Genomic DNA, 15,305 nt, shown 5'->3' with positions numbered 1-15,305 from the left:
TCACGAATGGTCTCAAGTTTTGTTACCAGAGGCGTGCCAAAGGATGGTTGATAGGAGTCATAACACCCCTTTGACCCAGTATTTCTAAAGAAAAAAGTACATACACTCTGTTTCGAAAATCCAGGGCATGCCACTGTTTAATATCTTCCATTGTATAGCATCTGAATGTATTGGGTGTACAAAATTAGAACTAACGTTGATGGCAGTGGCAGTTCTAAAACTAAGGGGGCAAGGACAGTACTGCAGAACAAAAACGATTTTGTTAAAGGCCCGCAAAGTCACTATTCTATCTTGTGGCATCCTGCTGAACATACTTTTAGTACAGGCCTGTGTTACTTAATAAGTGATATATTATTGTTTTCTTCAATTTTATCTTTATTTAAATGTAGAACAAAGAAGAAAGGAATATTCATTCTAAATTTAAATTTTAAAAAAAATCTGGATGGGGCCTGCGGCCCAAAAGATTGAAGCACTGCTTGCACCTCCGATTTTTATAGCATTATATAAACTACTACAATGTTTGCTGAGCACACTAATCATTCTAAGTTGTTTAACTTCAATAAAATAAAGACTGTAATATATTTCTCAAAAATCACAATAAATTTATTTTTGATTACAATAGCTGCGACTGTGGAGCAGCTTAACCTATAGCTCTTGGGCATGTCATAAAATGGCACAATGTTTAATGTCTTTCATTGCAACTTTGAAAATTTATCAATAACTTTAAAAATGCCCTTGTGAGAGGTGCAGGAGAAGAACTAAGGGGGCAAGGACAGTACTGCAGAACAAAAACGATTTTGTTAAAGGCCCGCAAAGTCACTATTCTATCTTGTGGCATCCTGCTGAACATACTTTTAGTACAGGCCTGTGTTACTTAATAAGTGATATATTATTGTTTTCTTCAATTTTATCTTTATATTTAAATGTAGAACAAAGAAGAAAGGAATATTCATTCTAAATTTAAATTTTAAAAAAAATCTGGATGGGGCCTGCGGCCCAAAAGATTGAAGCACTGCTTGCACCTCCGATTTTTATAGCATTATATAAACTACTACAATGTTTGCTGAGCACACTAATCATTCTAAGTTGTTTAACTTCAATAAAATAAAGACTGTAATATATTTCTCAAAAATCACAATAAATTTATTTTTGATTACAATAGCTGCGACTGTGGAGCAGCTTAACCTATAGCTCTTGGGCATGTCATAAAATGGCACAATGTTTAATGTCTTTCATTGCAACTTTGAAAATTTATCAATAACTTTAAAAATGCCCTTGCGAGAGGTGCAGGAGAAGAATGATCGCCTCCTTAAGCCTTTAATTTGCCCTTGCAGTAAGGCATTAAGATTGATAGTTGTACTTTGCCTATTTTTTCATCATCGCCCTCGTGGCACTGGGGATACATGTCAGCTCCTCTCCCTCCCTGGATACGACTTTTCCACGATGCCTGCACATGGAAAAAATAAGTGAGGAGGCAGAGGTGGCAGAAATATGTTTAGATCTTCTGTGAAGGGGCAGACACCTCACGACTTATTTGATCTACCCTAGTAATATTACACTTGTCCTTCACCTTTCGTGTTTATCTTTTGCTTCGTCATCCTTACGTTTGTTTGCTCCCTGCCTCTCATCGCCCCCTTATCATTTGTTGTATCCTGATTTCGTCGCTTCTTTATTTCATCATTCTTATCTTTATTCATCCCCTGTCTCTCGTTGATGCACCTTATCATGCATCGCCTCATATCTTTCATCACCCCCATCCTTCATGGTGGTTGCGGTAAACGCGGTTTAAAATTACTTACGTGAAATTTAAAAGATTTCGTAATTCCACGTTGCACAATTTAATGGTTCAATCCTATTAATTTCAAAGATCCACTGTCTTCATTCACAAAAGGGTACGGCATTTGAAGCGGAGATGGTACCGCGTCAGTACTTTGTTTGTTCCCGGGCGGTGGTGGTTGCGATTTTTCCCGTTCGGCAGCACTGGCGCGCGCATCTTGGTTTGCGTCGTCTGCTTCCTGTTGTCCGGTGGCGTTGTCAGTTGGGGGTTGGGGGGCTGGGCCGTGTTGCTCGGTAATGTGCCGTTCCTGTTCCCCACGTGGCTGGAGGGGGGTCGAGTATGTGCATGTATGCTGCTTGTATGCACATGTGCTTCCCTCCGTGATTACATACAACCGAGATTCAACCCCGACGAATGGAAAAAAGCCCAGCAAAACATCGACTTCATGCTAAAAATGTCGCAAAACAAGAAAACAGCGATCCTAACACAGAAACTGCAAACCCTTGGTGCCCAACCTCCGGCCCTCACCCCCACACCAGTGAACCCCAACACCCCCGCCAGCACCATAATCAACCTCACCGTGCCGACAGAATTCCACTCCCTCCTCCAACACGGCCTCAAATTCAACCTCCTAAATGACTCCCCCCCTCCCTAGACTTAATCTGCTCTGCCGAAAAAACAGCGTTTGCAACGAAAACTAACCAAGATGCCGAGTGTGTACGCCTTACCTGTGCTTCCATCATCCTCCGCCAACACGCCCAACCTACTAGCAAACATAAACCCACAGTGCACAATAAACTAAGGAACACAACACAGGAATTCCGAAAGTGGCTACAGGACAACAAATGTTGGTGCATAAAATCGGACAAGGGTAATCAATACATCATAATGGGAAAAGGCCAATACAGTGACAAAATGCAAGCAAAACTAAACTCTGACGGGTACAAAAAGCTGAAACGTGACCCCACAAGCAGATACAATACAGCCATCCTCCGAGCCATAGATAACTGTGCCCTCCTTCAAGATAGTGAAAAGAAGAAACTAAGGAACACCCACCCCAGCCTTCCCTGTGCATATGGCATACCAAAAACTCACAAACCAGGAACCCCCTTGAGAATCATAGTTGCCGGCTTCAATCAACCAAGTGTCCACCTAACCAAATGGCTCCTCCAGAAACTGACCGCCCACAATGACAAACTCACCTACTGCCTAAAAAACAGCCTCGAGGCAAAAGAATTTGTCACCTCTTTTGTCAAAGCCGACAACTGCAAACTAGCCAGCATAGACGTAGTGGACATGTACTCCTCCATCCCGATCAGCCTTGCACTTGACTCCACCAGAACTTGGCTACTCAGCAATAACATGCCTCCATTTGTAACTGATGAAATCTGCAACCTTCTACAAGCCTGCCTCACCCACAACTATTTCCAGTTCGAGGACAGTTTCTTCCACCAGACAGGGGGCCTAGCGATGGGCAACCCCCTTTCTGCACCCATATCCAACATAGTGCTGCATGTGGCCGAGAAGTCAATTCTCACCCAACCAGAGTTTGCTCATATAAGATACAAAAGATATGCCGATGACACCATAGTCATTTACAAACAGGAAGAGAACCTAACCCTTCTCCTAACTGCCCTCAATAACATACATCCCAACATAAACTTCACCGTTGAAAGGGAACAAAATGGCCACCTCAACTTTCTCGACCTCAGCATCCGACGACTCCAAGACAAGTTCGTCACATCCGTATACAGGAAACCAGGTTCGGGCACCCAGTATATCCATGCAAAATCCAACCACCCACCAAAACAGAAAGCTGGAGTATGGATGAACTTTTACAGAAGAGCCTTCACACACAGCTGCACAGAAGATGACCTGCAAGATGAAATAGCGTGCGTAACGGAAATAGGCCTAAACAACGGTTACACCGAGCGCCTACTATCCATGTGGTGCGCAAAAACAGAAACCCAGTTCAGACATCCAAGAAACAGAGATAACCCGAACCAAAATCCTAAACCCAAATGGATCGCCTTTCCATACCACCCCACCACATCTGGAAAATTTGCCAAGGCCCTCAAACCCTTCAACATCCGAGTAGCACACAAACCCATATCCCAAATCGGAAGAGCACTACCCAACTTCAAGAGATACTACCTACCCAAACTTGCATCCCCCGGTGTCTACAAGACCACATGCCAATGCCACAACACCTACATTGGCAGAACCATCCGCACCGTCCAAGAACGGATTAACGAACATGTAAAAGATTCCAAAAACGACACACCTAAATCAGGCCTCTCCCAACACCTCCACTCCACTAACCACACCATCTCCTCCATATCCATACTTCACCCAACCGGCTCTGTCATAGAAAACACCATCAAAGAAACCCATGCTATCATCCAGCAGAAACCAGCACTAAACCTGGACAATGGACAAGCACACCCAACTTGGCACCCTGTCCTCAGAAAGATCCCCGACCTGAAAAAGAAAAGATGCTATGCACATACTCGACCCCCCTCCAGCCACGCGGGGAACAGGAACGGCACATTACCGAGCAACACGGCCCAGCCCCCCAACCCCCAACTGACAATGCCACCGGACAACAGGAAGCAGACGACGCAAACCAAGATGCGCGCGCCAGTGCTGCCTAACGGGAAAAATCGCAACCACCGCCGCCCGGGAACAAACAATGTACTGACGCGGTACCATCTCCGCTTCAAACGCCGTACCCTTTTGTGAATGAAGACAGTGGATCTTCGAAATTAATAGGATTGAACCATTAAATTGTGCAACGCGGAATTACGAAATCTTTTAAATTTCACATAAGTAACCCCCATCCTTCATCATTTTTATCTTTATTTGCCCCCTGTCTCTTGTCATGCCTATCCTTCGTCATTCTCATCTTTATTCGCCCCCAGTCTCTTGTCACCTCCTATCTTTCGTCGCCCCATCCTTTGTCATTCTTATCTTTCTTCATGCCTATCCTTCATCATTCTTGTCTTTGTTCACTCCCTGTCTCTTGTTGCCCCCTTATCATTCATTGCCCCTATTTTAGTCACTCGCTGCACTCGCCATTAAGCTTCCTACTACCCCATAACAGTAGTTATTCATAAAATACCACAATATTTGCTTTATTGCATTTCAACCATGCATTAAAAAAAAAAGGTAACGGTAAAGTGCTCCACTGTGCTTAGCACCACACCATGAAGGTGTATAGGAGCACCCTGCATATAATTGAAGAAATAAAATAAGGCAATTAAGGGTCTGTTGCCCCTCGAGCCCTCTCCATCTCCCTTTACACCGCTCTTGTATGTTTCTTGCTTGACACTATGTGTGTTATATGTCATTCCAACTGTGTGAATTATTTATCAATATATGAAAAAATAAAACAGGTCCTCGGTGGAAGTCGCTCGTGAATGTCCCCCCCCCCCCTCTTTTAACCTGCCCTTGCTATCATAGGGGCCGGCACCATAACTTTTGTATGTTGTATAATATGGGATGTAGTTTTTTTTTTATTTATGAAATGGGAACGTATTATGTGCAGACAAAAATACTTTGAAATGTTATGCTTTTTTTTTAATATGGAAGATATGATGATTAAATAACAAATATTTGCTCACACTTGCTCTCTCTCACTCTCATTTTAGCAGTGTTTCATTTAAATATACTAATCTCTTGGCCTTCAAAAGAAACAATTGGGTATGCTAAACAGTCATAAAGACGGATGTATTTATTTGGCTATGTTCATATTGTTGTTGTTGATTTAGTTGATTTTACTTCGCTTTTCTGAAACATTTGGTTATCATGAAATGAGGATGAGTGATGATATGATGAAATTGATGAAGGAAATTCACAAAGAACAACCATGCCCATGCTGGGATTCAAACCCATGATGAACACGTGTTCTTATTCGCATATTGTACTCTGCTATGAATAATGAAATAATTTGGAATACTAAAATATGTATTCCAGAGCTCAAGAAACCAAATTAATATTATTGAAGAAACTACAAAAAAAAAAGTGTTTTTGTTACCAGTTTATCCCCCTTTACTACATTGAATTTTTGCCACCTCCCATCACTTTTATAGCTGTAGAGATTTAATTGGATAATATGTAGCTAATGAGCTTGTGGAAGTCATGAGGGACAATCATAAACAGACTCCTGATTTTATGCAGTGGGAGGAAATAATTTGTATTTTTGTTATATAGCGTTGCTCTTTCATCACTTTACCTAATCTCTGCCATGACGATGAATGTTGAATAAATTAAACGGGTAAAGGATGGTTACAAAGAAACACTCATGTACAGCCTGGATTTCAATAATGAGATCGTGAGATGGTGGAATTAGGGAAATCAAGCAATTCAAAATCTTTCAAAAAACATGAATCATATGCAAAGATGGTGTTTCAAGAATCCTATTGAAAAATACCACTTGCAGAAACATGCAGTTTGCTTTACTGATACCCAAGTATCCAAATAGTTAGAGCATTCCACCCATCTTATGTGTTGACCGACCTCTGTGGGAAAGTGGTTATCACTGCACACTATGACACCAGGAGTTCTGGGTTTGAACTCCAACCTAGGTATGGGTTTTCTTTGTGAGTATCCCTTCATCAATTTCATCATATTATTACTCATCTTTAACCCAGAAATTAATCAAGGGGAGGGGGGCAATGCCATGAAGTATGAATTACTACTCAAGTTAGTCGAGTTATATTGCACTGTGTGATAAATAAATGGAAGTTATCCATCCCTATTTTCGTTCATTCCTCCACATATGTTACGGGTTCCTGAAAATTGCGTTACATAAATGAAAATTTGGATAGACAATTTACTGGTAATGTTAATGCATCCCACTGTACGTATGAGTAAGTATACACATTTTGAACAATTCTGTACTCAACATTGAACATCAACTGCCACCAGTGGCATGCCCAGGATTTTCGAAAAGGGTGGCGGTTACGTGTACTTTATTTTAGAAGTCATTCCTAGTTTTGCCATATTTTCCTGCCTTTGATGTTCTTTTCCTATAAGCAATACTTGCCCTAAGGGGAGGTGGGTTATGACCCACCAACCCTCCTTGGGCACACCACTGATTGCTACTCCAAGTTTCAACATCACCACATGACACTGCTAAATATTAAACAATTACACCTGCTCTCTAGAACATTCACATGAATCTTTCTGTAGTTTGTTTTTACTGTTTTTATGAAACCTCCTACAAGCGGTTTTGGCTAAAAAAAATCAAATCCAATGTGTTGGATTTTTAATGGACTTTGCAAATCCACTGCATGGCATATTTTTCTTTTGCTTCTAAACATTGGTGTATGGAATTTTAAATTCCATTTCAACCTGTGATTCACATCTTGGACAGTAGGCTATCAACTCAGTTTTGACCAAAGTTTACATGTATTGTATACATATAATACATTGTATACATGTATTGTATACATGTGAAGTATAATATAAAGGTTCTGATTCTACTAACCTTAATAATGAAGATTATTCTATGAAAAAACTTTTCATAAAACTGAACATAAGTATTGTTGTGAATAACAACCTTTTTATGCTGCTATGTACAGAAACACAAACTGGAAATATCAGGGAAAATTTAACAAAACTCTGGGATTTAGAAACTAGTTGCAAAGTTGATAGTTTAGTTCACACTGTGGATATATTTATTTGTTTGTTTGTTTCCTGGGGGGTTAATCTCATTACCTATACATTTAATATGCCACTGTGTGTGCATGCATGTGTACACATGCCATGCATATATACTGGAATCTATAAAATGCAAGTGTATTGGCTAAGAGAGAAAAATATGCTCCCTTTAACATGCTGGTGTGTTGATAACATTGGTTAAAAGTTGCCAAAAGTAGTCAGTCTGTGAGTTAGAGGGTAAGAATTTCTAGCATTGCATGTAGTTTGGTGTAGGAAAGTCAGGATGTAGAAGATGAAAACAGGAAGATCACATTTACTTTCTTGTTATATTATTCCATTTGCATAAATAATGCAACGAAACTCCATGTTCTGTCAAACGAGCATTAAATAATCACACCCAGAAATCCATATTAAATGTTAGCTCACATGCTACTAATGAACATTATTTGTGTAGTGTTTCATCTCTTGAAAGTACACTTTATATGTTGGTATTGCCGCATGCACTTACCTTGCTTAACTTATTTCTGAAGAACTCTGCTGTTTCCATTTTTTCTACTTTTAAGTTCAGAGCCTGTTCATTAAAATACACCAACGCCTTCGGCCAGTTGTCCTCATGTTCCGATACAATCATAGACATATCTGATGAAGTCAAGCCTGAGGAGTATAACTGACTCGCTGTCTCTGAAATTTCACTCAGCTTCAGGTCCAGAGTAATCTAGAATTTAAAGTTTGTAAGAACAGAATAAGGCTCAAATGCTCAAATCATGACAACTGCATTAAATCATGAGTGTCTACCAAAATAAAAAATCCAAAATTCTTGGCTTTTTCCTTGACCTTTTTTGTGTTTTTCTTAACCTTTATTTACTCAACCCCTATTTAGGTAAAGTTGGAAATTAGCAATTAAGAAAATAAATATTTATTTAATGAAAAACCTCTACCAAAAGACCAGTTAAGATGAAAACTGAAGCTATATTTAACAATATAATTAGATTTACTTTATTTAACAATATAATTAGATTTACTTTATTTAACAATATAATTAGATTTACTTTATCTATTAATACATCCCGGACTGCATTTGGTAGACTAGCAAGACTCTGGCATCTGGGGCGCATGTTGTTGCCACTATATAGGTATTTCTGATTAATTGTCCCTTCATCCATTTTATCTTACCACCATTCATCCTAATCTTCGCAGTTCAAAAGAGGCAGAAAACTGAAGTAAAATAAACTCAATCAATCAATTAGTCATTGTGATAGCAAAAATTCTTAACCACGAGTATAATTTCTTGACTTTTTATTGAATTCTTGACCTACTTGTTCATTTCTTGACTTTTTATTGACTTCTTGATCTGCTTGTTGATTTTTTTTTACTTTTCTTGCATTTCATGACTTTCTTGACTGGTAGACACCCTGTTTATGTTCTGACACATTGAAGGAATAAAGAATTGTCAGTCAGAAGATCTTTTTTGTACATTGGAATTCAATATAAAATTCTTGTAGTCATACAGAGAAAAATCTGCAAAGATTTAAAGTAAGTTATAATGGTAAATAACTTACAGTCAGAAAATCCTTGACATTGGTTATCTTCTTCCCATCGTATGATGTATAGAGTTGAAATAGTTCTTGGCATGTAAGTCTTCCAGAATGTACATCTTTTTGTCCAAAGAGATAAGTTGCAAGGTTCTGAACATCATCAACAAAGGTCTCATCCAAATCTAAAAATGAAAGTGAATGAAATTTCTGCTGAAACTTACGTTGATAACTGAAAAAGGAGATATTGTAACGAACAAGAACAATAAAAAAGTGAAAATTCCCTTTTTACAATTTACATAAAAATAGAATAATATGCTTCAAATACATCACAAGTGTGTCTTTCTTCTTTCCTTCAGTCGTACCATAATTTCTTAGTTTTGCAAATGATTGCTCTCCTTGAAATTCTATCAATAAAAAACAGGTTGTCCGATCACAATGAAATTTTAGTATGGTGGAAGCACAAAGGTTTTAAACACAATACTCAATTTTCAGACAACTCTTCTTAGGATTGGGTAGTCCTACAAATACATCCTTGGTCTTCTCTTTAAACCCTTTTCATCTTTTATACATCATCTTTTTAAAAAGACTTTGCATCTTTTATACAATGGAGTAAAGATGTTTGAGAAACATTGCAACACTGCTCGCAGTGACTCACTGTGACAGCCCGTAGCTTCCATGGTTCAACGGGCAATGCTGTGTGCAGATTAACGAGGAATTGAATAAGTTAAATTTTCATGTAACTCATTTTTATGTAGATCTAATGGTTAATTTTTAATTGAGTCCAAACTCCATCAAGGTGGCTACAGACAAGCAGAAATTAAATTCCCTGACTCTCCCAGGTTTTCAAGGACAAATTTTATATTTTTCTCTGACAATTATACAATAATAAAGTAATACAGGTCCAGGTATGGATTGTGTTAAGTACTAATATTATCTTCAGAGAACCTCACCACTTTATTTCTCTATGATTCGATTTCAAACTGCAAAATAGTGAATTTGGAAAATTATTACAAATCAAAAGCAATTTGCAGCGTTTTCGATGCACACATGGCAACACATACTGGCTGCTTGGCACCAATACCCCTAAAATCCCTGAAATCTTATTCTCGTGAGTAAATGTTCTGAAAGTGGCACAATGCAATCGAACAAAACAAGGTGCCATATTTCCTTACATTATCAATGGAAGTTCTCCTTCAGTACAAACATTCAAAGTATATCAAAGTACTGAAAAACTGACAAGACACAGTTATACCATTATTGCTGGCAAAACAGGAATACACGTATTAAAAATTTAAGGCAAGACATTTATAGAGGGGAATCTACTGTATTGTACAAGTCCCTGAATTAATTAATCACATATTAAAACAAGAACATGCTGTTGATAACAGCTTCTCAAAGTTTATATACAAGTGGCATCGAGCAAAAAGATTCCGACGGCATCTGTATGTGACGCTAGTGGTCACAACGCGACATGCGTATTCAGGCAGGAAAAGGTGGCACGTGGCTGTAATATGTTGCAGTTCTAGGAGAAACATAGTAGCTCTCATACAGTCTCCCGCCGACTACAAGATATGCATGGTAATCACTAGAGACCGGATTTGTAAGCGAAATGCATATCCTTTTCCAGACTTTTAATGGTAAGGATAAAGGTTATACTTCATATTACATACCTTGATGAGCTATTTAACTAAGGTTGAAAGTGCTTATAAATGCTTATTTCTGCAGGAAACTGTTATGCTTACTTATTTTACGATTTTGGTTTAAAATAGCATATTTTACCCAAATCTGTCATATTTCAATCCTATTTCAATCACACAACGGTATTGGGATGACGAGATCAATGCTTCTAAATAGCAACACGGGAGAAACGGCATCCAAGGCCCTAGTAATCACATTTGTGCATACTCAGAAGCCAGCATAGAGCAACCAGCAATCAAGTGAGGTGTACAGACCGGAAGTCTTGAGTGACAATATGGTCATACGATGGTGCAGACAATTCACGGACGGCTGATCCAACGTGCACTACCCCACACACATGAGTGCATGCAGGCACTTTTGCATCACTTCAAGTGAGAGATCTTGGACCAGTCCCTGTACACTCCCAAATTTGCACGTACAGACTTTCATCTCTTAATTAAGCTGAAGAGGTTGCTGGAAGGAAAACATTTTGACATTTATGCTGCTGGACAGATGGTTCCAGTTTTTCATGTCAGACAGATATGCCATGGGCATACAAAATTTAGTGTATTGCTACGACAAATGCCAGAACAATGGTGGTGAATATGTCAAAAATTGAGTTAGAAGTCACTGTAACTAATGCAATATATGTTAATTACTGGGTCATTCTATGTCAAATCAGGCAGGAGTTGACCCTCATAGTCACCGATTTTGATGATATTTGGTACACAGCTTTGCTTTGCTCCAAAACAGATACCTGTGAAAGGATTTGGCTGAAATATGATTATTACGAATTATATGAGGGTTGTTCAAAATGTCATTTTTGAGCAACATGGTCTTTTCAGTTAAGTATATCTCGGGAACGAATGAAGATACAGAATCTACTATCTAATAAGATACTACCATTATTCCTCTTCATACTGAGAAAGTTTTATAGAGCTGCAGCGTCCCTATGGTGAGACTTTTCATTTGTGTCGCACTAAAGGATATATATACTTACCGTTTCTGGACAGATGATATTCCACTTGATTATTAGCTTCATTTTGTGCTGTTATTGCTAATTTACATGTTACTGTTTCCATATTTTTAGCCGGGTTCATGGGGACGAGATATGGGTGTGTTGTGAAAACTTCTGTGTTAACCAAAAAAAATGAAGGGGGGGAAGGAAAGGCCCTGAACAGTAAGTATATATATCCTTTAGCTCAGTTCATTGCTGATGCAGGACAAATTTCAACTTCACTTTTCTCCCTTATATCAAAAAACACTTCGATAAAACTTTCTCAGCATGAAGAGGAAGTATGGTAGTTAAAAATATCCAAAAATGAGAAAAATTTATTGGGGGGGGGGGGTGTTTTGAGGTGTTCAAACTTGAAATTTGAATAGTGTGTTCAAATTTTGCTAAGTTTCAACATTTGATCATCTCATAATATGCAACCGTCTTTCTTCTTTACAACAAGCTCCAGAACGCTTCTGTATCTTCATTCACTCCCAAGATATACTAAATTGAGAAGAGCATGTTGCTCAAAAATAACATTTTGAACAACCCTCATATAATTCGTAATAATCATATTTCAGCAAAATCCTTTCACAGGTATCGGTTTTGGAGCAAAGCAAAGCTGTGTACCAAATATCATCAAAATCGGTGAATATGAGGGTCAACTTCTACCTGATTTGACATGGAATGACCCTACTACTGATTCTTGTTTTATTTATGGCTAATTGGTAGGGACCTTGATTTTTCAAATCAGTGATTTCTTCTTTTACAATTTGGTGTTTTTTTTCTCAAAATTTACATTTTCTGGCAAATATACCTAAATTATAGCATAGTGTTTTGAAACTAGTGTTTTAAATTGTATGCCACATGACTTACACCTGTTCATGAGAGTTTGGTATGTTGGGACTGATATTTGAGCAAGTTATATTCCATTTTTTCCCAGTGGACAAATACTGATGTTACGGGTCCATGTGGTGGTAGATGAACTCTCGATTTCCTGTCAGAACATCACTACTTTTTTCTGTGATGCCAATAGATCTGATAGAAGCAAAAAAATCGTGGGAAATGCAGGGTTTCATGTAGCTGCCGGAATTATGCCATGTATACCAAGTATTATAGTTTTCTCTTGGTTAAAATGTTGGAAAACGTGCACATTCTACATGCACAAAAATGGCATATTTTGTTTTTTAAGCCTAAAACATACAAGAATGCTGGATTTCGCAGAAATTTAAATTGTTTAAGAACATTTTTTTAATTCGTGAAAAATGCAACAATTTACATTTTATGCCAAATTCGCGTTATATCGCTATCTCAGATGGATGAAAAATGTGTCCACATATTACTGCAGATTCACAAACACTAGTTTGCAGCAATTAACATTTTTCAGTGTTATCGCGTTTGGGAAAAATCAAGGTCCCTACTAAACGGAACACCTTCTGAACTCACCTCATATAAATCAGTAGAAGAAAAGTGAAAATTTAGCAGGGCTGGCAGAGAAAGGTTGATTTCTGAAGAAAGTGATACACTTTTAGGATTGAATGATTCAAGTTATTAAAACATTTACCTACTTATTATTATCATTATTATTATTTTATTTCATAACACTAGACATTAACTTTACTCAGTGGCTACCATCTCTCATTAGTTTAAATAGACAGGAAGAGGGGCAGGGTGAATTGCAATGCGAATGTAGCAGAAAACAGGTTGGGAGCATGCACTTGTCAATTTTTTATAATGTTTATGAATATAGATACCTGCTTCACTTTGTCATGATATTATTCAATAGTTACACCCAGATCTGTTGGATTCTTTTTGACATCGAATAAGAGTTCAATATCATTGTAAATGTGTGTTAACCTGTGCAAGACCAATATTGTGCTGGGAGGGGTTGCAAGAAAACCTTTCTATGCATTGCTACATTAAATAATGTTAAGTGAGCCAGAAGAGTAATAATATTCTAGTGGCACGTTTGCAGTACTGCAGCAGTCTAAAGTCCTTTTTATGAATGCGATTTTTGTTGGATGTTGCATCCAACAAACATAAACGACAAAAAATGTCATACTGGGACATTGGATTAATAAGAGCATATAGCATGTGATTTTTGCCGGAAGTCGCAGATGACAAATTTATTGATTTATTTATTTAACAGAAGATTCCAAACACAGCATTTGCCATATTACATTGGAATGAACTAACAACAGAAAATAACAAGAGTTGAATTGAGTTGAGTTGGTGTTTTAAGTCTACTTTATGCACAGTAAGGCTTATTGGGACTGGACCTACAGTTTAAATTTGGATCCAAACCCCTATGTCCCTCTACCGGGTATCAAACCAGGGACCCCTTGATTACAAGGTGGCAACACTATCACTATGCCATCGGGAGGCCAAAGTAACAAGAAAAATAATAACAAAACTAATACTACATGTGATGAAGTGAATTACATAGTTTACTCAACAGCCTTCTAAAACATGCCAGATTTTCAAAAGTGTCTATTTGGTTTGTTAAACTATTGAATTATCTGGGCAGTCTGTGGAACGGAAAACAAATATCGAACTAGCATGTTCGACCAAAATCGCATGCACAAAAAGTTTGTTCAATGAACTGTGATACCACACCCGAAATGTACAGTCATGGACACTTCTGGGTTGTAACTATCCCATTGAAAGTCAATGAAATTGTCACTACCCAGAACTGTCTGTGACTGTACACGGCTCAGTTTATGCATGCAATTTTTGTCAGATGTCGAAATCTGAAGACACCCAACAAAAATTAATTCCATAAGAGTGCCATGCATGTGATTTTTGTCACATCATGTAATGAGACATTTTGTTGAAGTTCAACATTAGTCGAAAGGTGATATAGAACAATAATTGCATGCATCAATGGAGCTTAAATGTTCGTCCAACAAATGTTGAATCACTACATTCGAAAAATTAAAGGGTTGCATTGCATCCTAATTTCTTTCCATGTTCCTTCAGAATGTCGAACAAAATGCTATACTACAATGTCAGACAACTATTGGATGGCACCGCACTAGTGGTGCAACCCTGTCCCTCCCATCTGTTGACAGCTCTCTCCCCTTACTACTCCCATACAGACAAGAAACATTTATAATTCAATGCATTTTCCAGGTAATATTTAGAGACTTGTCAAATTTATTGACCCATCCAGAAATGTCTCTCTCCCCCTACCATCATTGGTTTCTGGCATCCTTGTTGTGTTGCGCATAAAAGGGGCCCAAAAGTTTGCACCAGGACTTAGCAACAAGATTTCAAGATATCCTGTTGCCATGCAGGGCTTCATAATGACATCTTTCAAAGAAAATGCCTGGCACATTCATTTGATCCAAGAAGAAAAAAAAAAGCAATCAAGGCAAGATTCCCTGACTTTTTTTGCCCTCTCAAATTCAGACTTTTCCACATTTTTCAGGTCTATCGCCCAATCCATAATCTCTAATCTGTCAGCAGTTACAGCATTGTTATTCTTGATCATTCTGTGAAAGAAAACGCCATCACATTGACATGCAAAAGTTGACTGTTTAGCCACCAGTAGAGCTTACAAAATGACAAACTGTCTGAAGCTCACATTGCAGGTGTAACTTTTGTTGCTCATAAGCACAATAGAGTCCATAGAAACAAACCCCAAACTATGGATGAA

General features: G+C 38.2%; 1 protein-coding gene across 2 annotated transcripts in view; it reads right to left on the bottom strand.

The window, feature by feature from the left end:
- The window catches only part of LOC145988916 (uncharacterized), a 195,484-nt gene that overhangs the window by 126,575 nt on the left and 53,604 nt on the right, over nucleotides 1-15,305 (bottom strand). For both annotated transcript variants that reach the window (XM_083124213.1, XM_083124214.1), the window contains exons 7-8: nucleotides 9,001-9,158; nucleotides 7,950-8,156 (exon numbers count right to left, since the gene is read on the bottom strand). In XM_083124213.1, the coding sequence (XP_082980339.1) occupies nucleotides 7,950-8,156; nucleotides 9,001-9,158 (365 nt within the window). The remainder of the gene's footprint in view (nucleotides 1-7,949; nucleotides 8,157-9,000; nucleotides 9,159-15,305) is intronic.

The sequence above is a fragment of the Lepisma saccharinum genome, chromosome 6 (genome assembly GCF_977018435.1).
Source record: "Lepisma saccharinum chromosome 6, izLepSacc3.1, whole genome shotgun sequence".
Classification (NCBI taxonomy): domain Eukaryota; kingdom Metazoa; phylum Arthropoda; class Insecta; order Zygentoma; family Lepismatidae; genus Lepisma; species Lepisma saccharinum.
This window is presented reverse-complemented; position numbering and strand designations above follow the sequence as displayed.